At 39.9% G+C, this 25,862-nt stretch overlaps 1 protein-coding gene across 1 annotated transcript in view; it reads left to right on the top strand.

Moving 5' to 3' along the window:
* The window catches only part of XRCC5 (X-ray repair cross complementing 5), a 78,175-nt gene that overhangs the window by 17,140 nt on the left and 35,173 nt on the right, over positions 1-25,862 (top strand). The window contains exons 9-16 of the mRNA XM_033112904.1: positions 2,344-2,456; positions 5,555-5,617; positions 9,291-9,428; positions 10,267-10,357; positions 12,723-12,856; positions 16,461-16,657; positions 23,886-23,979; positions 25,448-25,517. Of these exons, the coding sequence (XP_032968795.1) occupies positions 2,344-2,456; positions 5,555-5,617; positions 9,291-9,428; positions 10,267-10,357; positions 12,723-12,856; positions 16,461-16,657; positions 23,886-23,979; positions 25,448-25,517 (900 nt within the window). The remainder of the gene's footprint in view (positions 1-2,343; positions 2,457-5,554; positions 5,618-9,290; positions 9,429-10,266; positions 10,358-12,722; positions 12,857-16,460; positions 16,658-23,885; positions 23,980-25,447; positions 25,518-25,862) is intronic.

Raw genomic sequence — 25,862 nt, 5'->3', positions numbered from 1 at the left:
TTGACCTGTATGGTGTGTCTAGATGGCATCTCTATCCAGGGGGCTTAGAAACTAGCTGAGAGCTTCTGAATGTTCAAGAGCTAAACTTATAAAGTACCAAATGATAGTGAAGATAGAAACCAGGGTCTTTGTATAAATTTATTTCCAAACTATACTATTGTTCCCCAGTATAATTTTAGTTTGCAAGTCTTGAAATAAATGCCTTTCATCTGTGACACTGTATTTTGCGGTGTTTGTGGATATTTGTATGTGTTGTAGAGGCAGTGGGGGGAAATGATTAAGGTGGTGGTGGTGATGGTGGTTAGAGTTTCTTTCTCCTGATGGATTATGTATAGAAAGTAATCAGTACATACCCTACAATCTCTATTAATTTTTTATTTCAATTCAGTAGTCTAATGCAGTTGAGAACATGAATTTTTAAGTCAGACCTGGTTTAGACTCATGTCCTTATCACTTGCTAACCATTTGATCCTAGTATAATGACCCACCCATAGTAGGAAGAGTAGCATGATGAAAGACAAAAGACCAGGAAAGTAGAAGCCCTTCTCAGTGATATAAGATAGTTGGGATGGTGTAGTGGGCATATACAGATTGGTACTGGAGGGTCATAGCTAACACATACCCTGTATTTTGTTCTGTAATCTTCACAACAGCCTAATGAAGCAAGCACTCTTGTTATTTTCATTTTATACATAAGGGAACTGAGGCCAAAACATACTCATTAGAGTATTCAAAGTCACACAGCTAACTAGCAGAACTTGAACCCAGGTCTGTCGTACTAAGAAGGGCTTTGAATGACAGGCTGAAGAGTTTATCCTTAATTTTGAGAACAGCATGGAGCCAGAATGTCATTGGAACTGTGTCTTAGGAAGATTAATGTGACAGCTGGATGTAGGGTGGTTTGGAAGGTGAGGACACTACAGAGAAGCGTGCCAATTCTTTTGGTTGCAAACAAAGAAAGGGCTTTGGTTATCTTAGGCAAAAGGGAAATTTATTGGTGGAGCAATAGAGAGGGAAAAGTTAAAAATTGTCTGAGTTCAAAGAGCATAGACGTGTAGCTTTTCTGTCTTAAACTTTTGTGCAGTTATCCACATACTTCCTTTGCCTGTCCTCCACTCTGCCCTGTAATATGTCGAGTTCTCTTTCTTAGACAGAGGGACTAGTATGTGTGGGCAAAGGAATATGGTTATATGTTTTTGTCTGTTCTACACTTCTTGCTATGTACAAAAGTTAGTTGTTGATTTGCCCTTTAAATAGATGAACCAAAAAACACAAGACTGTTTTAATGAGAATTTTCAAGTTACCATTAAACGATTCAAGTAAGAAGATGTCTGATGAGAGAGACAAGTTAGAAAAAACATTTGGTTTAGATACCACTCTTAATCATATGCCATACATTTCCCTGTTTGTTTTTTGTGGGGAATTTTATAAAAGACATATATAAAAGTACAGTTGTTGTTTTTCTTTAATTAAATACACGACATCAACAGATTGACAGGAATAAATAAACACTGGGTCACAGACTGGGCCCTCAAACACGTTTCTTTGTTTCCTGGAGTAAAGATGTATGTGCTTTTCCTTTCCTTTTACCCAAAGCCAGAATCCTTAGATTTTGATGATGCTTTTCCCAACAAAACATATTAGACTATATACTGAAATAGCATGACCTTCTATAGAGCAGAAGCCCTGGAACAGGTTTGGAGTTTGTTTTTAAGAAGCCAAGAGCCTATATTTGTATGAGTAACCCAAGTAATGAAAAAGAAAAAAAAATAGACAATGCAATCCCAGAAATAAAATTAATTAAATGCAGAAAAATATCCAACTTATCAACTGAATGTTTCTAAATAGAAGAGTTCTGGCTTCTTCCGTTAGGCATTTGTATATCTCCAGCATGCATTTTTGAGAACATTTTTTGTTCTGAAAATTTCCTATGGGCATTTTTTCTCTGTGGGTCTCTAGGATTCTGAATAAATGTGTTCTTGTTATGTTTACAAATCACGGTTGCTTTAGTCAACTGTGGTTTATCTTTGGAGGGTATCTAGAACGTTACATTTGCTACATTCTTTTTTCTAGGCTGGATAATCATTAAGGTAACTAGATTGCAGAATATGTACTTAAAAAACATAATTAGATTTCAATTGACTCTATATTGTACATGTTGTTTATGTATCTGCTGCTTTCCCCCCGTTGATCACAAGGGGCAGAAATTTGATTCCAGGGAGTTAGTATATGGAGGCTTGATCTGGAGTGTGCCTGTATCGTTCATGTAGGCGGATGGCTGATTTCAGCTCGTAGAAAATGAGCCCTCGTGCACTTAACAGATTCTCTGCTCTTGTCCTCCAGGGTTCCGCTATGGCAGTGATATCATTCCTTTCTCTAAAGTGGATGAGGAACAAATGAAATATAAATCGGAGGGGAAGTGCTTCTCTGTTTTGGGATTTTGTAGATCTTCTCAGGTACAGCACTTACTCTACTAATTGTAAACAAACTAAGTGAGGTCTTCCTTGTTATTATTTGAGATGGTGTGATTTTGATCGGTCCTTTTATTTGTAATACATGTGTATTTCACTTTTAGCTTTCCCAAAGTATAGTCTGGGAGTTAGTGTCTCTGTCTTTGAGAAAAACCAAGATGTAGAGAAGTCAGCATGAATCAGAAGAATAGATTCAATTGAAAGTCTCTTCTTAGCTTTGCTGTCAGTCCTAGCTCGTAGTAGCCTTAAAGAAACAGTATCTAGTTGTTTGCTATTATATTGCTTTTTCTAAACTGTTATGTATAATGGAGTGTTTTCTAGGAAATGAAGGTCTAGCTGGGTGTTGAATGACTATAGACCTCTTAAAATATCATTGATTTATGCCAGTTGCTCTTCATCTCAATGCCCAACAAAGATGTCTAAGATGTGAAACTTGTCCTTAAGTCATATGTTTTTTAGACACCAATGCAGAGATTCATGAAATAGACACAATGGGAAATGCAGTAATTCACTGAAGGCTGTGGGATACCGTATACTATCCTAGAAAGGGTTATTAAAGATTCCTGGGGATCTTAGATGAAATTGTTCTTGAGGTAGGCAACCAAAAAGAATGTATAAGTATAAAATGTATCTTTTCAGGCTCTACAGGAATGAAAAGATTTTTTTTTTTTGATTCTAGATTAACTCAATTGAGAATTATAATAAAAGTAATTATTACCCAGTATACTGGATTTAAACTTCCTCTTGTTACTCAAGCACATAGTCCCTGTGTAGTTCAGTGTTAGTATAATTCAGTGAGGTTAGAGAGGATGATTTTTATGATATACCCAAATTGTTACATACATTGTTCAGACTCATAAGCCGAAAATGAGGAGGATTTACTTAAAATTGATGTGATTTTAATGGTGAGAAAAAATACTTTTTGGAAGTTGAGTCTAATAATTTTCTAACAAATTACACTAAATATGCTTTTCTTTAAAATTACTCACTTTGGGGAGGTATATAAACTTAAAACTTATGGTTATCAATGGCAATGCTTATGAGTCTTTTTCAGTGAAGTAGAACCTTTATTCAGACCTGTTTGTAGAAACTGGCCTATTGGGAAATGGGTCTTCCTAATTCCAGACAGGCAGAAAAGACCTATCCTATACACTTACACATCTGTAAGTAAAAGTCAGGACTCAAAAAATTTAAATCACCTGTACCAGGGTGGGAGCGGAGCGTAGTTAGTTGAATGACAAAGCAAAAAAGAGTGAACTGAACAAAAAATACATTTTCCGTTTTTAAACATTTTTATTAACTTAAAATTAATGTTTAAGTCATGAAGTATTTTCTAAAGCAACGTTTTGTTTTTAAGCTCTAAATTATTTGTATCTCAAGTACAGTCTCAGACGGGCACAATAAATATAATCACAATAGCTACCACCTGTTGAGTGCTTATAATATTTCAGTCAATATACTAAGTATTTTATATAAATTCCTATTTAATTCTTATTACGACCCTTTTAGGTAGGTGCCATGATACGTATTTTATACATTAGGAAATTGAGCTTCAGAGCTGTGAAGTAACTGGCCAAAGGTCACCTCGCTAGAAGGTGGTAGAGATGGGCTTTGAAGCAGGTCTCTCTGACTCCATAGCCAGTGCCATCAGTAATCTGCCCTCCAGATGGACACCCTCATTTCTGAATAGTCTAATTTTACATATCTGCTTTCGTGTATTATCTTAACAAATGCATACACACATCATAAGAGAAAGATCTTTTCCATATCAACTAGATAAAGTATAAGCATGCACCTACTAACGGACCAGTAATTATCTTTAAATTAATAAGATCACATATTTTTCCAAATTCCCTTTAAGTGAGGGAAACTTACATTTCTGGATTGAATTGATGTGAAACTTTTCATTATATAAAATAGGTTTTTTGGTTTTGGGTATGTTTTTCCTTTTTAGAATTGTGAATTACTCTTTTAAATTTTCAAGAGTCCCTTCAATTTGTCTTCCTCCAAGCTGTCAGTATTCTGGGTATCTAATTATATGATGGATAAGAATTTAGCTAGAATTTCTCCCAAATGGCTGGCTGTCTTTTGAAAAGTCATTTAGGTGCTTTAGCTCTTTTTTAATCAATCAAGAACTATTACAGATTTTAATACCGTGTTTCCCCAAAAATAAGACCTCGCCAGGCAGTCAGCTCTAATGCGCCTTTTGGAGCAAAAATTAATACAAGACCCAGTATTATATTACATTATATTATATTATACTGGGTCTTATATTAATATTTGCTCCAAAAGGCGCATTAGAGCTGATTTTCTGGCTAGGTCTTATTTTCAGGGAAACACAGTAGGAGGGCAAATAAATCTATATAAATGTAGCAAACTAAAAATATAGGATCATTCCCATATTTCTTCAAATAATGGTTTCAAATGAGGAATAGAAGTGGACGTGGAGGGTGTTTGAATTATGTAGGCTTCACCCCCACACCTTTGAGACTTCATCTTCCTGTGCTGTGAAAGTGCTCATAATTTCTCAGCTTTGGAGGTGGGAGGGCGCTGTCCTACTCCAAAAGCAGTTCCCCAGATGGACTGTGTTTTTCTGTCACTCCAGACTTATTCTCACTGTTATGTCTGCTCAGGACCCTTGTGCCCAGACTCTTTATCAGTTCCTGCACATCCTTTAAGTCCTACCGTAGGTGTCACCATGTACAGAAGCCTTTCCTGACCCACATGGCCAAGCTAGATGCCATCCTGATGTGCCCTTGTAGCACCGAGCTGTAATTCTGTACGGTAGCTCTGTATGGTAGTACTGCAGCACGGTCAATTTCATATGTATCTGTCTAAGCTCCTCGGGACAATACTATATCCTGTTCGCTTTTGTGTTACAGTGCACAGAACAATGTTTGATGTATACTCGGTGCTCAGATATTTATTGTGTTGAATTGAACCTCAAGTAATAAGTTGTTTCTAAGGCCTGGGAATGTTTTTCAGTAAGAACATTTTGAATACGGTTTCTTAGTAACGTGGAGCATTATGGTTTTATGTTACTTATTTTGGATCGACACCAAGTTTTTTTCTCACTCTTGTAGATCCACAGGAAATATTATATGGGAAATCAAGTTCTAAAGGTCTTTGCAGCAAAAGATGATGAGGTGAGTTGACAGTGGGTCTTTGAGGTAGTGCCACAGAATTGAATTGTCATTTTAAGGGAGTTGTTTCGGACTTTTGTAGTTTTAAAGGACATCAATTCTTGCAACAGCAGTGGGAAAATTCACTGACCTTTATCTCTATAAGTGGAGAAATGATAAATGAATTTGTCATAGCACGAGCACAAGGCCTGAGGATATAGTCCTGCAAATTGGAGATCAGGTGAGTATTAAAAGCAAAAACATTTGGCAAGTGCATTTAGTGTGGGAATCTCATGGTCAAATGTTCAGGAGGGTTGAGTCAGGTTGACCTTTTCATTTTCATAAATACTGAGCATTTGGTGCTGGCTTAAGCATCCTAGAGATGAACTTCACTGATTTATTGGACCACTTCCATCATTCAGAAATTTGTCTTTTCCCCCTTCCCTCTCTCGGCACTCTTCTCACCTCCCCAAGAGATTCTGTTTTCAGGCTGATTTCTGCCTGGGTAACAACCCATGATTATTGCATCCTACACTCAAACCTGCCCGCTCAGTAAATACTTTGTGTATAGCCTCCAAGTTAGAGCTTGTAATTTCCTTGGAGATGTGGATCTGAGCTGGAAAATTCCAATCTAGTGCCTTTTTAAGACTATTTAATCAAGTCTCCAAATTCTGGAAGTATTTTTATTTGAAATTAGTAATCTGTATGTAGAAGGCTTTTTGGGTTGAGAGAAGGGTGATGGTTAAGTGATCTAGTGCCGTTTTTCCCCTCACTTCTAAAGATGGCTGGCTGCAGATCCAGTGCATGGGTGTGCCATTATTCTATCAGAACAGTTAAAATTAGAAGAAGAGGCTTGGCTTCCACTCAGTACTGAGCAGATTCATTAGAGCACAGTGGGTATATGTGAGTCCTTAAATTTGAGAAGACTAGTTCATGGATTTCTCCTGGATCAAATCCTGCTGGGGAACGTGCAGTTCTGGTATATAAGGTGTTAACATAGCTCAACTGCATTTTTAACTTTTGCTGAAGTTTTACCTCCTGCTTATTGTCCCTTTGCACAAAGAAAATCCTGATCACTTCGTGTGTTTGCTGGGTATGCAGTGAAGACTATCATATCACAAAGCTGTGTTGAGGCATCTGTGGTTATTTGACTTACCAGCTAAGTGCAGCCTTGTGACTTGCATGACTCAGGTCTAGCCTCATACAGACCCTATAGATCACAGGGCCACTTTGAATTCACTCAAGAAAAAGAAATTCTTTTACTAATGGGAAAGGGCTACCTTTTGGTGTCAGTTCTTGACGTCATAGTCAAAGAATAATATTAACTAGTTGGAGCTTGTGAGGTAAGCAGGAGAGTAAGGAAACTATGTCAAATGAGGATTTCCAGTAAAAGATTGCATGGAGAAGACTTGTGTAGGTAGGTAGGGGAGTAGGAGGGACAGACACAATAGCCCCCTTCATACATTTAGAGGATTATCATATGAACAGAAATTAAACTGTGCTTCCTACCAGAGGGTAAATAGGGACCAAGCGGTGGTAGTTTTGTTCAAGATGAAAAATTACGTTGTTAACAGGATTATCATCCAAATGGATTGGTTCCTTGTGAAGTGGTCAGATCCCCATTTCTGTAGATTTCCAAGCAGAGTCTTTATTACCACCAGTCAGATGTGGAGGAGGGAATTCCTTCATCATGTGGGTTGTTAAACTATATGAATACTATTGTTTTTAACTCAAGTATTCTGTGATTCTGTGAATAATTTCTTTTTAAAAATATGTTTTCTCTGGTCATTAGCATATAATTTTTGTGTGTGTGTAGAGAATCTACACTTTTATGTGCTGATTTGCACTGTGTGTGGAAGAGAAGGGGAGAAGAGAAAGGAAAGGAAATGGAGCTTTAGTTGAGTTTCTCACAGGTGCAGTATTGTGTTGTAATGTAGCAGTCATTCAAGACCCCATCCTTCCTTACTTTAAATATCCCAAATGGCTCTAGCAAAGACATCCAAATAAAAACTTGCAAAATTAGAAGTAATCTCTTCCTCAGACTCCCATTGTACTTATGTGGTCTCTCTTCCGGGACATGTTATGATATATGCATTCTGTATTTGATGCATACCTCATGTCTTCTAGTACAGAATGTATTAGATCAGTGAGATCAGGGACTTATCTTTGTTTTCTTATAGGGCCTAAGACAGTGCCTAGCAAAGAGTAGGCACTAAGTAAATATTCCTTGAATTGAAAAGATAGTGCCTCTATTATGAAATCTGTAGAGGATTTTCCTGGCAAGATATTGAGGTCATAGGTTTGTAGTGGTGGAAATGGGAGTATACATAGATAACTTTGATAAAGGTTATCTAAAATAGTGGGAAAAGTACAAAGTGGGGAGTTACGGAGAGGGAGAGAGTTGACTAAAGGAAATCTCAAATGGAGAGGGTATCAATTTACTGAGCCTTGAAAATGGGTTAGAAGCTAGAGAGCTAGAGATTTGGAGAGGGCATTGGAGCTAGGTGGAAAAGATGTGAAGGAAAAGCTGCAGAGGTGGGAAAGGACAAAACTGGCCCGGAAGTAATGATCGGCTCATGAGGCTGGAATAATGGATTACTGGAGGATTTTATGGAAGGGCGTCACATGATCAGCTCTGTGAACAGGAGGAGGCAGCTTTGGGAGAGAACAGATAGATTTGAGAGATGGCATGGAAGTAGAATGGGTAGCGTTTGGTGAACACTTGAAGGTAAGGGATGAGTAAGGTGGCATTATCAGAGACTTTGGGTTCTTCTTTGGTTGACTGGGACAGTGGTGTTAACGGAAGTAAGGAGTAGAGGAGGAGAATGAGGGAAAGACAGGAAGTTTCGTTTTCATTATGAACAGTTTGAGCTACCTGAGGTATAACCAGGTAAGACCTCTACCAGCTAGTCCGCAATGGAAGTCTAGATCTTAGGAGAGTTTTAAAGCTGAATATACAGATTTTTGATTCATCAACTCATGAGACCAGATAAAATAATCTCCGACTAGAGTTTTAGAGTAAGAAGAGGAGAGAAAGGTCAAGAGCAGAATTTCAAGATTAGTTGGGAGAAGAGCTAGGGGAGAAGTGGCCACAAAGTATAATAATCAGGGGAGAGGAGTGTCTCTGCAGCGAAAGGAGAAAGTGTGGAGAAGAGGGATGGTCACGTGCTCCGGAGAGGTCACCCTCAGAGCACGGGAGCCCGTGAGTTAGCAGTTAGGAGTCCATGGGCCACTTCCGATGAGAACTTCAATAAGGAAGTGGGGTCACTAGTGAATTAGACTGAAGAATAACCGTTCTCAGCAGTGAAAAAAGCAAGACAATTATTTCATGAAATTTAGAGGTGAAAGGAAAGAAAGATACGGATTATAATTTATGGGGAGAGAGAGACTAACAAAGGTTTTGTTTAGGAAGGCTGAGACCTGAGTTTATTTAGAGGGTGAGGGTATGACTTTGGAGGAGAGGGAAGATCGAAGCAGTAAGAAAAAGAATTTAGATAATGAAGTTCCAGAAGAGGTATAGTAAATGTGATTCAATGCAAATGTGGCCTGGAAGTTGGTGTGTGTGGGAGGGGGAGAAGGCACTTAAAAAAAAAATCTGAAACAGGTAGAAAGCGGATAACACTTTTAGGAGTATTTGGTCCTGTGTTGAACATTGTCGCGTGTTGGCATGTGTTGATGCATGCATCTTTCTAACTAGGCAGCAGCAGTTGCCCTTTCCTCCCTGATCCATGCTTTGGATGAATTAGACATGGTGGCCATTGTTCGATATGCTTATTGCAAAAACTCGAATCCTCAAGTTGGCGTGGCTTTTCCTTATATCAAGGACACCTATGAGGTAAAATCCACACGTCTTTTATTATGTTAATTCGTTTTTCCTTCAGTTTCTTTATTCTAAACAGTGCTTCTCAACTGTTAACGTGCATGGGAACTACTTGGGGGACCTTGTTAAAATGAAGCTTCTGATTCCGGAAGTCTGGGATGGGGCCTGAGGTTCTGCATTTCTCACAAACTCCCAAATAATGCTGATGCTGCTGGCCTGTGGACCACACTTTCAGTTGCAATGGAAGAACATAATATACTGATGTAAAGGAGCTTTTTATTAAAGCAAATCAGTGCAGGTTAATCACGGCCTTCTGTTTGCCCAATCCAGTGATCCTTCTTGACATGTCAGAACCTAATGGGAAGAAAGTGGAACTCTATTTTCACAACCACCATACTGTAGATAAATGTTGAGGATGTGATTTTGTTGTGATCCTCGTGAAACTCAGTTTAGTTAGGGCTCTCCTATTAAAATACAGGTCTATACTCCTTACCATTTCCTGTTTCTCAGAAAACTTACTGTGGCAGAACTGGGAAAGAGAAGCAAATGTCTTGACTTGCATGTCTACTTTCCAATCACCTTGACTCTTCTCATTTGTAGTATTGGTCATGCGTTTTGTAGGTATTCTCTGATAGTCTTTCTCTGAGGCATTTCTTTTATGTTTAACATTCTTTGTACTGTTTGCAGTTATGTACAGCTAATGGAAATCAAAACATTTTACTTTCCATGTACCAGCGTTGAGCCATCTGATTTTTGAAATAACTTTGTGACACTTTCACAGCATTTGGGACCAGTTTTATATGTTTTCATTAATTTAGTTGTTTTTGCTTTTACCTCCTTTCTTTCTCATTAGTGTTTAGTGTATGTGCAGCTGCCTTTCATGGAAGACTTGCGGCAATACATGTTTTCATCCTTGAAAAATAATAAGAAATTCATTCCCACAGGTGAGTTTATTTCCATTTTGCTCACTAATTGGCTCTAAACACAGACTGTTCTTGGGAAATCACCTGTCTGCAGTCAGTGGCTGGGGCCAGGATTTCACAGGGTGGAATTAGTTAGATCTGAATTACTTCCATGCACAGTAATAATAAAGGTGGTTCATCTTGCATCTTTCTGGCAGTAGGGATAGGTTTTCTGTGAACTCTTCGAGTACTCTCTCTAGGTTCCCCCCTCAGACTTAGGACTTGCATCTAGGGAGAAGCTTGCTAGCAGTGGATGGACTTTCTCTAGTTGTGAGCAGAACATTTGTCCTTTGCTGAAGTGAATTGACATGGAGTGTGAAGCCTGTGACTCGAGTGCGTCCTACATAAAATATGTTGTAATTGAAAAGTGACAGTGCTGGAAATTACCTTTTCTGCCTGCCCCTGCTTTGTAGTTTACAGTAACAGTCCAAGTCTCATTCTTCCGTTTGTAGGAGTTATTAGGTTGGTGCAAAAGTAATTGCGTTTTTTGCAATTATTGTTAATCTGTTAAACCGCAATTACTTTTGCACCAACCTAATACTTCAAGATTGATGAGAAAAGGCCTTTATTCAGCATTTGGCTGCAAATGTCAAGGTGCTACACAGAATGATTCTCACACACACAGATCCTGTCTTCTCTAGAGCTCCCAGTTTAACACAGTTGTAAGAAAATAGACGAGTGGGCCAAATGTAGACAACATACCATAAAGAACACAATAGGATGAGCAGGTGTTTTAGTTTACAAGTTTAAATCTGTGTCAGTGTAGGATTAGGGAATTGTGAGGTGAGTCTCAGAACTGGCTTCTCTGTGTATGTTTCTTTGGTTAAACCATTTGGGAGCAGTGTGCAGTAGAAAAACCAAGAATCAAATGGCCCCTAGGGCTTGTATCTTTACCTTCTAGAAATGAGTCCCTCTGCATCACGGTGGAGCCAGGCATGCACTTCAACATACAGAAGCTGCCAGCGTGTTCTGTAGTCTAACTCTCCCTCTTGATAATTTCAAACTTTAAATGAGTAGAACATTTAAAAGAGAACTCTGTTCAGAAATTATAAACATACGTCATTCACTCAGGATCTAAAGCATTCAATAGCTCTTGATCTGTTGATTTGTTTTCTGGGAGTGAACGTATTTTTGTTTGCATTTTCTCCATTGGGAAAATGATGCATTAAAACTGTTTGGCATAGTCCGCAAGTCAACGTTTAGGGGTGTGCAATGGCTGAGTGATCTGGCCTGATACCAGCTTATAGTGGGAGATGGAAACCGCAGGTACCACCTCCTACTAGTGCCAGGTGGAACAGTCAGCTTAAGGTGGCGATGGTTGTGCCAGTGCCGAAAACCTCCCCTGGAAAAGCCAAAAATGGGATTGAAGCGTTTCATGATAAACACCTGTACACTCTTTCATCTTGTAGTAGCTGTACAAAAGGGGTATTTTAGAAAGTGAAGAAGAGAAGCATAATCGACTTTTTTAGGAACCGCTTATTCTTTCCTATCTTTTGCCTACTGACTGTGAATGACCCAGAAATAGCGCTTCAGCTTTTAACAGCTGAACTGCTGTATGAGTCAGCAGAATGAAAGGTGTGCGTGGTAGTTTAAGGGGAAGGCTTTGGGGGACAGTTGCCTTTCATCCACATTGCTTTGAGCTATGTAATTTCTACTGATGTGGTAGGGTCTTATCAAGGAGCACTTGCTTTCCGTTAGGTGTTAGGAGAGACAAAGACCAGGACATCACGTTTCTGCTCTCAGCGATCTTTAGAGTGAAGTGGGGTAAGACATGTACGCAGGTGTGCGTATGTGCAGACTGCCAGGAGCTCATTCCGAATCAGGGAGAGTGTGAAGTAATCTGCTCACTCTGGTCCAGTGGTGTCTTCATGTTACGTTGGTATACTCTGATACAAATTATGTTAAATCCTTATAAAGTTAATGCTTCGTGACCAAAGGGGGTTTCCTTTTCTTTTTTAAAATGTTTTTCTCATTTAGCTAATTGCTAATTTTTGAATATTAATTCATTGAATACTGAATATTTTGAATTGCTATATACAAGTTGGGTTTTGTGTGGTTGTGGTGCATTCCTCTGGAACAAATTCTTTTGCTTTTGATATGATACTCCATTGTCAAAGTTCACTGAATGGTAGAGTTGGAAAGGACCTAAGAGACCAGCTACTCTAAATAACTCTTTGCAAATGAGAAAACAGACTCAGGTAAATAATTTGCATAAGTAAAGAATATTTTTGGCAGAACCAGGGATGTATAACCTGCCAATATTGCTATGGATGGAAAGCGTTTGTTTTAAGGGAAAATAATGTAGGTAGTCATTTTTTTCCCCTGCTCTTTGTTTATCCTGTTTCAGAGGCACAGTTGAGTGCTGTTGATGCTTTGATTGACTCTATGAGCTTGGTAAAGGAAGATGAAGAAGAGGGTAGGATTGAAGACTTGTTTCCAAACACCAAAATCCCAAACCCTCAATTTCAGCGATTATTTCAGGTGAGAAAGGAGAGATTAACCAATCTGTTTGTTTGTTTTTAAATGAGATTGAATTGAGTGAAAAGTTAGGGTAATTGGCAGTCCCAAACAAATGTTTTTATCCTCTGAGGGCCTCAGTAACTCGGTTTAATGCAATAATAACGCTTTCTTCTTCCCACTAAAGAACGAAAGATACTCTGAGCTTTTAGAAAAAAAAAAGTAAAGCTAGAATGCTTTTAAATTTTTTTCTGGAGAAAGACTTTTGTTTTCATTAAAAAACAAAAGGGCTTAGTAAAAAGCAGATTCTTTGATGCTTTTTCCAGGTTTTCTGCTCTATTTTATGTGAATCAGACTTTTCTTTGTTTTTTAATATCCAAATGGTAGAATTTTTATGAACTGTATAATAATCACTGTTAGGGAAGAAGTGTTCCAGTGCCACATTTGTCAAAAATTTCATAATTCAAGGTAGCATAGAGGCCATATAAAGAGGTTATAGTATAAAGTTATTATAGAGTAACTAAAATACAGAAAAATATAAATTATGGATTTCTGAATCGTGGACCAAAGGAATTGGAATGTGGAGATTGGATTAAGGGAAACTGGGGAAGTTGACAGGATTGCTGACTTATATTGAGGAAGGGGAGGAATAGACCAGGGTTGAAGGGGAAGGAATGTTCCAGTCCTGGATTAAATTATTGACAGCAGGACACAGGCTTCTCTGAACCCCTAAAAGCTGAAAAAAATTCACAAACAGCTTTTTCAGGCAGACTTTTCCCCACAGAGGACTGGAGGGCCTATTCCTGTGGAGGGTGGGGGCTGTTTGATGGAGAGACCATTGATACTCTCTTCTGACTCAATTCTCAGAGCGTCCGTCCTTAATTGCCTGCTTTTTTTTTGTTTCGTTTAAATCTTTTTTTTTTTAATTGGGGAAAGGGAACAGGGTTTTATTGGGGAACAGTGTGTACTTCCAGGCCTTTTTTCCAAGTCAAGTTGTTGTCCTTTCAGTCTTAGTTGTGGAGGGCGCAGCTCAGCTCCAGGTCCAGTTGCCGTTGCTAGTTGCAGGGGGCACAGCCCATCATCTCTTGCGGGAGTCGAACCGGCAACCTTGTGGTTGAGAGGATGCGCTCCAACCAAGCCATCCGGGAGCTCAGCAGCAGCTCAGCTCAAGGTGCCATGTTCAATTTTAGTTGCAGGGGGCACGCCCACCATCCCTTGGGGGAGTCGAGGAATCAAACCGGCAACCTTGTGGTTGAGAGGACGCGCTCCAACCAACTGAGCCATTTGGGAGGCAGCTCAGCTCAAGGTGCTGTGTTCAATCTTAGTTGCAGGGGGCGGAGTCCACCATCCCTTGCGGGACTCGAGGAATTGAACTGGCAACCTTGTCGTTGAGAGCCCACTGGCCCATGTGGGAATCGAACCGGCAGCCTTCGGAGTTAGGAGCATGGAGCTCTAACTGCCTGAGCCACCAGGCCGGCCTGCCTGCTTTTTCTAATTCTTATAATTCCTTTGAGGAGTAAAAAATTGGTTTTTTTTGTTCTAAAATTAGAAATATGAAGCTTAATATGTAAATTTCTGGGCAGTGGATACTTTAGTATTCTAAGTGTAACCAAGTCTAAATTACTTGTATAAAATCCTTTGGTGTTTTTGACAGGTGATCTTCAAGACCCAAAGGTCTTTGCCATTTGTAGGGAAGGGAAGAGCAGACCAGTTGGTGTGGAAAGCTTGCAGAAACAGGTTGCTATTGATAGGTCGGTTGGTAAAGGAACACGCATGGTCAGGCCAATTAGGAAAGTTTAAGAAAGTCTGTTTTATTAAGAGAAAGTCTGTTGGATGGAGCAAAGGTGGCTACAGCCCGGGCTGCACACCTATAGGAGACTTGCAGCCTCAAGGGAGGGGGTGAGGAGGGTTTTACAGGGGCAGTACTGACAGGGGGGCATTGTTTGAACAGAAAATGCTGACTGCCTGTAAGCCGGTTGCTGTTTTGTGGCGTTTTCTGTTATCACAAGTTTGGGTCTGTCAGCAGGTGCAGGCCAACAGACATTTTGTCGTTTTCTTGCAGACATGGCTCTGTCTGTAAGTCAAGGTCTCTGAGACCTAACATTCAGAGACCTAACGTTAAATCAAGGTCTCTAATATTCAGAGACCTAACACAACCTACTCTTGGAATTAATTCTCTAGCAATCAAAGGAAACATTAGTGAAGCGATAGTTTAATTTTTTTCTCTTTCTTAATGGTATCTCACCTTTTTGCTTGCCTTTCTATACTCCTCATAGGGTATTTATTTTTCTGGGCAGAAACCAGTCTTGCCAGGGCCTGGCTTACTGGACTGAAAGCAGTACGGGTGATTGAATGGAAATGGCTTTCCACTCGTAAAGCAATGGAGAACCTGCCCTGGCCTTGACCTTGGCCCCACTCTTGATTACTTCCTGACACCTCTGTCAACAGCCAAAGAGTCCTGAGAAAGCGCACTTTATTCCTTCAACCAGTATCTGTTAGGTGCACATTATGTGCCAGACACTATTTTCAGTACTTGGAATTCCGCAGTAAACAAGACAAACAGGATCTCTACTTTCCAGGAGGAAGGTTAGGTAATAAACAAATAAACTGAAAAATTGATAAGGTAATTTTAGATAATAAATTCTGTGAGGAATATAAAACAAGGTTAGTGATAGAGAATAACTGCATGGTAGGAAGGGGAGGAGGGGCTCTTTCATATAGTGTCAGGGAAAGCCCCCCTGAGGAGATGATAACTGAGCAGAAACAGAATGACAAAAAGGGGCCAGCTCTGTTGAGATCTTGGGGCAGGCAGAAAAGGCAGAGGGAGCAGTAAGTACAGGACTCCAAAGCTGGAATGGGCTTAGATAAGATGAAACAGGAAGAGCCTGTGCAGCTGGGTTATGGTGAGTAAGGAGGGTGGCAGGTGACGTGCTAAGGGAGGCATGCGGGGGCTACATGATGTGTGACTTTAGGACGTGGTAAGGAGCTTGTTTTCAGCTGACTAGTCCGGGGAGACCAGTTAGAAGGTGAGGGTGGGAGCCCACGTGAGAGGTGATGGGACCTGGACAAGAGTGGTAGTCGTGGAGATGAGCAGAAACGAATGGGCTGGTGGAGAATGGCCTACACCGCACTCCATGGAGGTTCGGGCCAGACCAGTATTCTCATGTGTCCCACAGATGTCTTCCTGGGACCCACTGAGCATGGGCAGCTCCCCCACGCATTGTTTTCTAAGACTAAGCAAAGGAGAAAGCAGAGTATAGTGAAGGGAGATAAAGGATTATAACCCAAAAGTTATAATCCCACATTGTCAGAGGCTCTCGGAATTGTGTGTCTTTGGGAACCTTGTGTATTCTCCAAGTAGTGAAGTATCAGCCTCTTTTTACAAGATGAGACTCCTTTCCAGGAGGGCTTCAGCGGGCAGTGCTGCCAGGCTTGGGTCTGTCTCCTAGCTGGTTTGGATATTACGCACGTCCTGCTAACCAAGGTGTTTCTGGGCCAACTCTCTGTTCTCACTTACCTGTGGTAGGACTCAGAGCCCCCAAATGAAAGCCCCCTGATCAGAAACGTATAATGAAGCCCTCTGTGATATCCACATCTGTGTTTTAAAATCCTTGTTCCTTTTCCACAGTGTCTGCTGTGTAGAGCTTTACATCCCCAGAAGCCTCTGCCTGCAATTCAGCAGCATATTTTGAATATGTTGGATCCCCCCACTGAGGTGACAGCGAGATGTCAGATTCCTCTCTCTAAAATAAAGACCCTTTTCCCTCTGACTGAAGCCATCAAGAAAAAGGATCAAGTGACTGCTCAGGACATTTTCCAAGACAAGTAAGTACTTGATGTATTTGCATTTGACGTTGGAGTACCTAAGGTTGGTGCTCATCATGGACTGGGGCTCTGGAATTAAGGATTACACACGGGTTTGGGGAATCACAAAGGCGGGAGGAAGAAACCTGTTGATATTTGACCCTGGCGTTGAAAATACTGGTTTCTCATGTCTGTCCATTGCAGGTATAGGTTATCCTTGCTGTTCGCTTGGATATTGAGCTACCTTCTGGGGTTTTTGAGCAAATTCTTGGTGAATTATATATGGAATAGGCCTAACAGTTTTTAATATCTGAGACTAAATTTTACCATTTTTAAAATACGGTGCTGGGCATCAGAGGAGGAGGTGAAATTTTTAGGTTTTTCGGTTGGGAGGTTAGGTGTCAGGAAAATATCAGTGATATTTTTGGAGAAAAAGTGAGGAAGAGAATGAAAAACCTGGCCCTTCAGTTAAGCTATTACTATTCAGTGATGTGCTGGGTTATACCATCACTGAGGTATTTGTACTTTAAAGATTACAGAATGCTTTTCATACAATCTTTAAATTAAGCTTTCAGGTAGCTATTTTTTCCCCTCATCAGATTCTTTTCAAAATCTGTATCCATTTCCATTCAAAGCAAAGCAAAAACAAACCCTAAGAAGTTGCATTTGGTTATCCAGAATCATTTGAGTATATAACATTGATTTCACCAGGGTTAGGTTTGGTTATTGGTGACTTCTCCCCCCAAATCAAAATGACCTATTCAGTTTTTTAGGTTGCATTCTGAGATCCATGTTTAGACCACAATTTTTTTTCTTTGATTTTCTTTCCACAACTGTATCTTTATGGACAACATTTGTTATTTATAAATGCCCCATTGGAAGAGTATTGAGTAATTTCTAGAAACCTCACAGGGTTCTGTACGTTTTTACATTTAGTGAATTATCTTCAACGTTGAATACAAAGCTTTGTGCTTTCTGTGGCTCTTTAGAGGTCAGTACCCTTTGTCAGAACTGGAAAAATAAAAAAATCATGGGGTTGATGGATTCTCTCCTGTGCATTCCTAACGCATCCTGCAGTTTTCTATTTCTCTTTAGGCTCCCATGCCGTCTACGTAGGAAGACTGTCCCTAAAAACCCACTTTCCTTCTACTATCCTCCTCCACCTGTATCCTCTGGATTGGTATTTTGAACAGTGTGCAATACAATTCTGAGTCCCTTTCTTCCCAGGACAGCCTGGCTGTAGTCTCACTGCAGTCATCTGGCTATTCTCTCTGTGTATTAAAGCTCCAGTTCATGATTTTGATTATCTTCTTTTGTGGGAAAGAAAGGGTCATTATCCCCTCTTCCCATTGATTAAAGTAAATTAGCTGGTTAAAACAAACCACATAGACCCAGAAGGCTTTTGTTCTGTGGTTTGATCCCTGCTATGCTTATACCTTCAGCTCTAATCCTACTGCTCCCTCTTTCAGGAAGCTTGAGGGTGCTGGCTGTACTTTGTTCTTTGCTCCCATCATGGTTTGCGACAGCAGAGTGATCTGCCTAGAGCCTGAAAACGATCTCACTCACACACACCTACGCATACTCCTATTCACTACCCTTTCTTCAGAAATCTTAAAACTTCAGAAAGTTTTTAAGAACCGCAAACATGATGCATTTAACGTGTATTTATTAAGTACCTCCGGTATTCAAGAAGAATGACTCAGTCTCTTCTGCAAGGTTCTCAAAGCCCTTCATTTTTATAATGCTCCAGTCAGCTTTCGAGGCAGTCTCCCTAAGGAGAAAAAAGTTGCTAACAACTAGCTATGTGTTTTGTGTATATTCAGCATCCCTGTATCAAGGGTGCATGTTTCTAGTATAAGGGGGAAGGGTTAAGATTGGGGAGTGGGAAAATGTCTGTTCAGGAAGTGTCAGAGGCCAAGACGAGATCCCTGAGCTGGGGTCACTAAGTTTTCATTTCAGCTTTGTCAATCTTGATCTGATTTTGCTTAAATAAATTTACCTTGATGAGAGTTTCTCCATCTAAAAACATCCTCGTCTCAGGAGGTATTGTAACAATGAAATCACGGATATTAAATAAAGCACTTTGAACTATTTGGAGGGAAGGCAGTAGTCAAAACCCAAAGCAATAATAATATCATTATTAATGAAAACATTGACCACTTGAGATCTACTATTCCTGCTGAACCTGTTGAATCCCTAGTGTTAGAAGTGATTTCTTCATTTTAAGAGGGTAAAAGCAGCATCTGATATTGTAGTCCAATATTAGTACTAAATATTACCCTTCTATAAAATCATTGCTTCCTTTAATGTTGCTGGACACTGTTGAAATGAAAATGTCATCTCATCTTTCGGACAGGGGACTTGCCTGAGAATTAGGACATCTGAGGTCTAATCCTGCTTGTGCAACTATCTCATAGGTGATCTTGATTTTTTTTTTTTTGGTCTCTATCCAGATAGCCTAAAGTTTTCTACTTTTTCAAGTCCCCTAAGGCTCCCTGCCACTTACTTTCGGTAGGCAGTTCAGTGTGTGAATTGGTTCCCTTGCTCTGCAGTGTGACCTTAGGTGCCAGTGGCTTATCCTCCCTAAGAATCAATTTCCTCATGAGTAAATTGGGATAATAGGAATATCTGTCTCCTAGAGTTGTCATGAGCGTTAATTGAGTAATATATGCTGTTCACTGTCTTATCCCTAGATCCCAGCACAGTGCCTCCCACACAATATGAATACAGAGTGTGAGGAAATAAATGATTTACAAAATCCTAGTCGTGATCCTGGCACGTTTGCGATGACGATGATGGTGATGATGATTTTGTAGAGAAAACAGAGACCAGTAGGTGGGAACTCCTCAGTTTTTTGGCCCGTCTTATCTAAAAACGTATCTGTATTGCTTCTACCTTTACTTCTTCTTTCCTTTCTCAGTGAAAGAGGTTACCTCATCCTGTCCCAAGTTAATCCTTTCACCTAGGTCCTGAGATGCCGTCTTCTGTCTCATCTGGTGTCTTAGTCCACTAATAATTTTTTCCTTCTTTTTGTATTTTCAGCTTCTCCCTCTGTACCAGCTCCTTTCCCTCCACACATAAACATTTTATTTCCTTTCCTCTACAACAAAATAATCCCCTCACTTCCTCCCTCTGATTACTGCCTGTCATCTTCTTTCCTTCCATAAGCCAGGCTGATTGGAAGAAGAGTCTACACTGTTTCTTTTCCCAGCACTCATGAGCGTGGCTTGTGCCCCCATTGCTTCCCTGGAACGGGTCTTCCAAAAGACACTAACTGCTGAGCTTACTTCAGCTTGGCTGTCCTTTTCCTTCTTGACCTCTTTGTGGCACTTGACATTGTGAATTCATTGCCTCTTTAAAACTATGTGTTTCCTTAACTTCAGCTTCTCCAGGATTTTCAATCTAAACCATTGACAGCTCCCTGTCATTCCTCTGGAGGCTGCTTTTCTTTCCCCACCAAGCTTAAATGTTGACGTTCTATGGGACTCTTCCTCCGAAAGAGCTGACATTTATTGGACACTGCCACCTGTGTGCTGAGTGCTTTATTTACCTGTATTACCTGTTTGGGGCCTCTTGACCATTCTGTGAAGTAGCTTCTTTTATTAGCCCATCTCAAAGCTGAGGACACAGAGGCGTAGAGAAGATAAGAAACTTGCCCAAGACCATACATAGCTGGTTACATGTTGGAGTAAGGATTTAAATGCAGGCAATCTGACTCCAAAGCTTCTACTCTCAACCATGATGCCGTATTGCCTTAGCAATGCATGTTCTAAGACCTTGTATTATTTCACATTACAACTCTCCAAAAACTATTAAATATCTGTCCATCTAACATATTTCCATCCTGTCCATTGGAAATCTTAAGTATCTGTTCATTAATTCAAGTTCAGTATGTCCAGAAATGACTTCATCATCTGTCTCCTTCCAAGCTCCTTTCCAATTCTCTTCGTGCTATTATTCTCTGTTTCAGCGAATGACACCTGCTTTTCTAGAGAGCCATCATTTCTCTTTACTTTCCATATCTGATTGATTTACCAAGTTGTATTAGATTTACCTCAAATCTACTCCTTTTGCTTCAGGTTAATATAGTAGCTAATAGCATTGATCTTGGAGTCAGATAAATTTGGATGAAACCCCAAGCATTTCCTTTTAATAGTGGTTAAAATTGGCACGTTGCTCTGTGCCAAGTGGCAATAACAAATACCTGCCTTCCAGAGGCTGTGTAGGAGAGTGGTTACGAGTTCAGGGTTAATTGTGGAACCCTTACTAACTGTGCTTTAGACGAGGTCAGGCCCTTTTGAACCTTGGCTTGCTCATTTGTAAAAGGACAATAATAATAACTAACTCATAGGGTTGCTGTGAAGTTTACCTGAGATATTTAAAATAAATATGTTTAGCAGAGTGACTAGCACATGGTAAGCTTTAAAAAACAGTTAACTCTTATTAGCACTGCCCAATGCCATTACTTTTATGTGGGCCTCCATTTAGCCTGCGTCACTGAGATGGCCCTTAACTGATTTTGTCATTCCAGTCATGTACCTTTCCAGTCCATTCTGCATTCCGTTACCTGAGTGATTTTTTAAGAAACAAATCTGATCACATCACTCCCTTGCTAAAATTCTTTAAGGCAATGATTCTGTGTGTGTGTGTGTGAAAGAGAGAGAGAGAGAGAGAGACAGAGAGAGCGAGGGAGAGAGAGAGACCAACCCTTTGGATAATCTGGGGGTTCACACGTTCCTTGGTGCTGTCCTTGGACCCCTGATTAAAAACCTTTGTTTTAATGGCTTTCCATTACCTTCAGCTTAAAATCGAACTTACACAGATGAGAAAAGGCAGATAAGTATTTTTCTTTAATCTAGTTAGCTAGAGAACCACTTCCTTTCTTCACAGTTTCTAGGCTATAATTTAGGTATTTTCTGTCCTTATCTCTCAGTACTTACCAGCCGGTACCTCAGGCCCCAACCCAAAACAGGAGCTTGCTATCTTCTCTCAAGGATATGCTGTTTATCACAATATTTTGTTAATTGTTTATATATTTACCTTTTTTATTTGAACTTCTTAAAGGTGTTGATTGTATATTAATTTTTGTATATTTAGAGTCTACAGCCTAGCTTAATGGCTGACACATAGGATTAGGTAAATGTTTGGCTAAATTAATGAGTTACAAAATTTGTACCTATTTATGAAAGAAAATGAGAAAAGGTGAAAGAACAACAAATTATCCCTGGTCCTGACGTCCAAAAGCATCAATTCTTGACATTTGTATGTCTGCTGTGATTTTGCGTGGATAGTTTCTACCTTCCAGCGCTCAGCTCCTCCATGGATAATTTGGGGAGGAGAGTCATTGCCCTTCCCCCTTCAAATAGACAGTATGAGTTTAATATATGTAGGATTCCTAATCATGCTATTAAATGATTCAATCTTGAGATTATTAACCATATTAAATTTTCACTACTTTCTACTTATTCCTGGGCCTGCCTTTACCTGCCCAGTTCTGGGGAATGGTATATATATCTTCTTATTCTTCCTTCCCAAGACTCTTACACTGGAGGGTTTAAGACATTCTTTATGTGACGCAACCCTGTATTCTCACAGAACTTAGCATAGTGCTTTGTATGTTTAATGCTTCTTAATACCACTATATAAGTTAATTTGTATTTTTGGAAGAGAATACATGAGTAGTTGATATACTCATTTTCGTCACAGTGTTTTCTTAAGGAGCAAACTGAAGATCAGAGAGAACGGTAACTTATACGACTCTAAACTCTAGAGATACTAAAATTAATACAAAATCAATACCTTCAAGAATGTGTGAGATTCCAGGACTAGTGAGTGGCAAAACTGAGACTAGAATCCATGTCATGTCTTTTGTCTCCAAATCTTCATCAGTACCATGTTGTCTGTCTCTTGGGGACAACTGGCAAAGGTTGAAATGGTTCTGACTTTTTTGAATGAACTCAAATTCTGATGGAATTTCATGCTTGGATTTGTGCATTTTTCCTCCATTTTTGCCATCAAGGCTTCATGCATTTATTATTCTATTTGAAGGGAAAAGGTCAGGCTGACTCAACCCTTTTAATGTTTCCTGGTCCCCATCCTCTGTCTTCTATTTTTCTTTGCTTCTCAAAGAGAAAAAAACAAGTGGTGAATGGGAAAGATGTCAAGTATTAAGACTTTTTATTCATGTTTTTGTAAGGCTCTAATGATTACTTCAGTCCTTTCATCTAGCTGTAAGGACATTCATTATTGAAATATCATTGAATAAGCCAGCTTATGCCTTGTTTTCTTTGCTTTATTTTTAGGATAACCTCCTCTTTATGCCTCACTGTTTGAAGGTTGGGCTTTTTGAACAAAAGCATCACATTTAGAAATACTAGATCCTAGAAACTAATTTCCCTTCTCATTCAGCCCTTCTTGACAGCTGCTTTTGCCCCAGATTGATTATTTGGGAGAAGAACCTTCCTATTTCTATGTTCAGCAGCTTAAGGGAGATTATGGTCAGAGTGCTTGCATTTGATGTTCTTCTTCTGTGCAATTAACTTGACCTCCTCTTGACTTTAAGGCAGGCTGTTAAAGCCAGACTATTACTTGAGGCAAGATGTTTGATACACTTCCTGGGAGTCGTCTTTCCCTTCCTACACAGATGCTATTGGACTCTGTTAGCATATTGCCCAAAACAAAATTAAGTTTATAAAAGAACAAATTAAATGTTTTCTTTTGAAAGTGGATTTTTATAGTTTGAGACTTCTCTAAGAGCAAGCTTTTGCATATTTAATCATGGTTTGTCTGGTAAGTTTTGGGAGCTGTAAGTGGAAGCTCTCACATACATGATGGAGAAGATGGGTTATTAGATGCAAAGGTGTTCTATATACATGGGAAAGCTAATAGCTATCAATTCGGAGACAGAAACTAGCAAATAGTATCTGAAGGGTGAATGGGTTTGTTTCCGAAATGTTCATTTTCCATTTCCTATGCTTGCAGTTTCATCTTTTGAGAGGGCTTTATGATGCAACTGCTAATTATAATTTCTGTACTGCTGTGAAACAAAGCCAGGGCTGCTGCAGTCAGGCCGTCAGGAGCTGAGGCTGGCAAAGGGAGGCAGCCTGTTTGTAAAGGAGGACTAAGTGCAGCTGTTTATTTTTGACACTTGAAAAATAAAGTTGTACTTTTCACATCAGCAGTTCTGGGACTTGTATTGTTTCTTCTGTTTTAAGCAGGGGGCGGGGGAAATCATTTATTTCTTTTTCAGCCATGAAGAAGGACCCACCTCTAAAAAACTGAAGACTGAGGAAGGGGAAGCTCCCTTCAGCCTCTCCAGCCTGGCTGAAGGCCGTGTCACCAGGGTAAGCAGAACTTCCCACTGTGCTCTCCCCGTGTCGGGAAGGTTGGGGCTCAGGGAGATTGCATCAATTTTTGTTAGTCCTTTAAAATGTCACTTGCTCTGTATATAAGCCAGACAGGCTCATCCCACACTTCTTCCTTTAGGTAATTGTCAGTGAATTACCTATAGAATTCTCTTTATGATATATAGTACACAGAGCACAACATAATACGTAGAGCATGGAACATCTCAGTGGTAGCACGTTCTGCAGAGATTTTGTTGGCTTCATTTTGCTGCTTTCTATTTAATCAAAATGATAGGATAAGTGGGGTTGATGATAAGAGTCAATCTCCAAGTATATAAAATTTAAGAGTAAAACTCTATTTCTTTTGTAATATACAACTTCAGAACAGGTTTCACAAGTTCGGATTTCCCCAAACCAAGTATCCTTTGACACTCGAGATCTTCTTTCTTTAATGGGAAGGTTTTTGGAACTTGAACATATTGCTTTATTTTAAGCGACATTATTTTGAATCAGTGGATCTTAAAAATTGTTCCTTACTAGCTAGCCAAATATACTAGGAAAGAGGATTAGCCCTGGGGCATGCCTTTTCTCTACCTCAGAAAGAAATGCTCTCAGAAAAACTGAATGTCAAGAATGATTTGGCTTTATTTCAGTGTTTTTAGTGAAGGGAAAAAAAATTATTTGTTCTGACAGCTATACCAGAGTAAACTGGAAACTTGAGTACAAACTGGAAACTTGTGCCCGAGTTTACCGGCCAAAATGGGACCCCACTGTCCTCTCCCCTGTGAGCTGAATGATACTTACTTAGTCCCTATCAAGGCAGGACAGGAAGAATAAAGACATAAGTATGATCAGGAAGTGCCATGTAGTGGGCAGAGATTTTCATCTTTGAAACTTTCCTACCTTGCACTGCAGTAAACCTTGATATATATCTGCTTTTATTTTGGGGGGACATGTTCAGTTTGGGCATGTTTATATATTCTACCAAAATTTCAATGCCAAAGGCTCAGCAGCAGTCCCCCCAGAAAGGGCAGTTCAGTGCATCAAGCATCGGGCTGTTGTTTCTCATGTCATCTTAGTGGGACAAATATATTTTGAACGGACCCCACACTGCAGAATCTTCCCCTTCCTAATTGGTTGGGTGTCAGGATGCAGAAGCCGCCTGCCACATAAAGGCTTCAAACTGGCCTGGCTGCTGGCTTGGTAATATTCTGACCCCTCTGGAAAGAAGTCACTTTGCATAAAGGGAGATAAGTGAAAGTACAGACTCTGGCTGTTTGGCTCCAGGAATCTGCTAGCTTTTAACAGAACCCGGGAGATGAAAAAGAACACAAAGGGCCTTCACTTTGTCTTTGGTTTTATTTTATAAGAGCACACTTACTACATTAAGCCATCTTATCTTGCCTGGGGTGCAGCCAAAACCGAGAGGTGATCTGCAGGTTTATTGTCTGTGGGTGTATTCTAGGTTGGAAGTGTGAATCCTGCTGAAAACTTCCACACTCTATTGAGGCAGAAGACCGCCAGCTTTGAGGAAGGTGAGTGATACGCCATCAGCTCTGCCTCTCGGGAGGTCCTTGATTAGGTTAATAGGCTTAAGGTCTAGATTAAGAAGTGTAGCCTTTTGTTACAGTGCTACAGATAGCGGTGTATCTTTGTGTTGTCCCATATTAGTGAGTTCACTGAGACAACGTCATGAGCACATGAGGACAAACCCAGCACACGTCTGCCCGAAGGAGAAATAATCTGTAGGTCTCCCTGGTAAGAAAACTGTAGGCCAGGACCTTGGAGCTTTTAGTTCCACGTCATTGAAGTTCTTTGGGTTACTGTGAGTGAGCTTGGAAGAAAACTTTTTTGTGTTGTGTCTTCCTGTTTTCTGAGAC

Source organism: Rhinolophus ferrumequinum, chromosome 8, assembly GCF_004115265.2.
Source record: "Rhinolophus ferrumequinum isolate MPI-CBG mRhiFer1 chromosome 8, mRhiFer1_v1.p, whole genome shotgun sequence".
Lineage (NCBI taxonomy): Eukaryota > Metazoa > Chordata > Mammalia > Chiroptera > Rhinolophidae > Rhinolophus > Rhinolophus ferrumequinum.
This window is presented reverse-complemented; position numbering and strand designations above follow the sequence as displayed.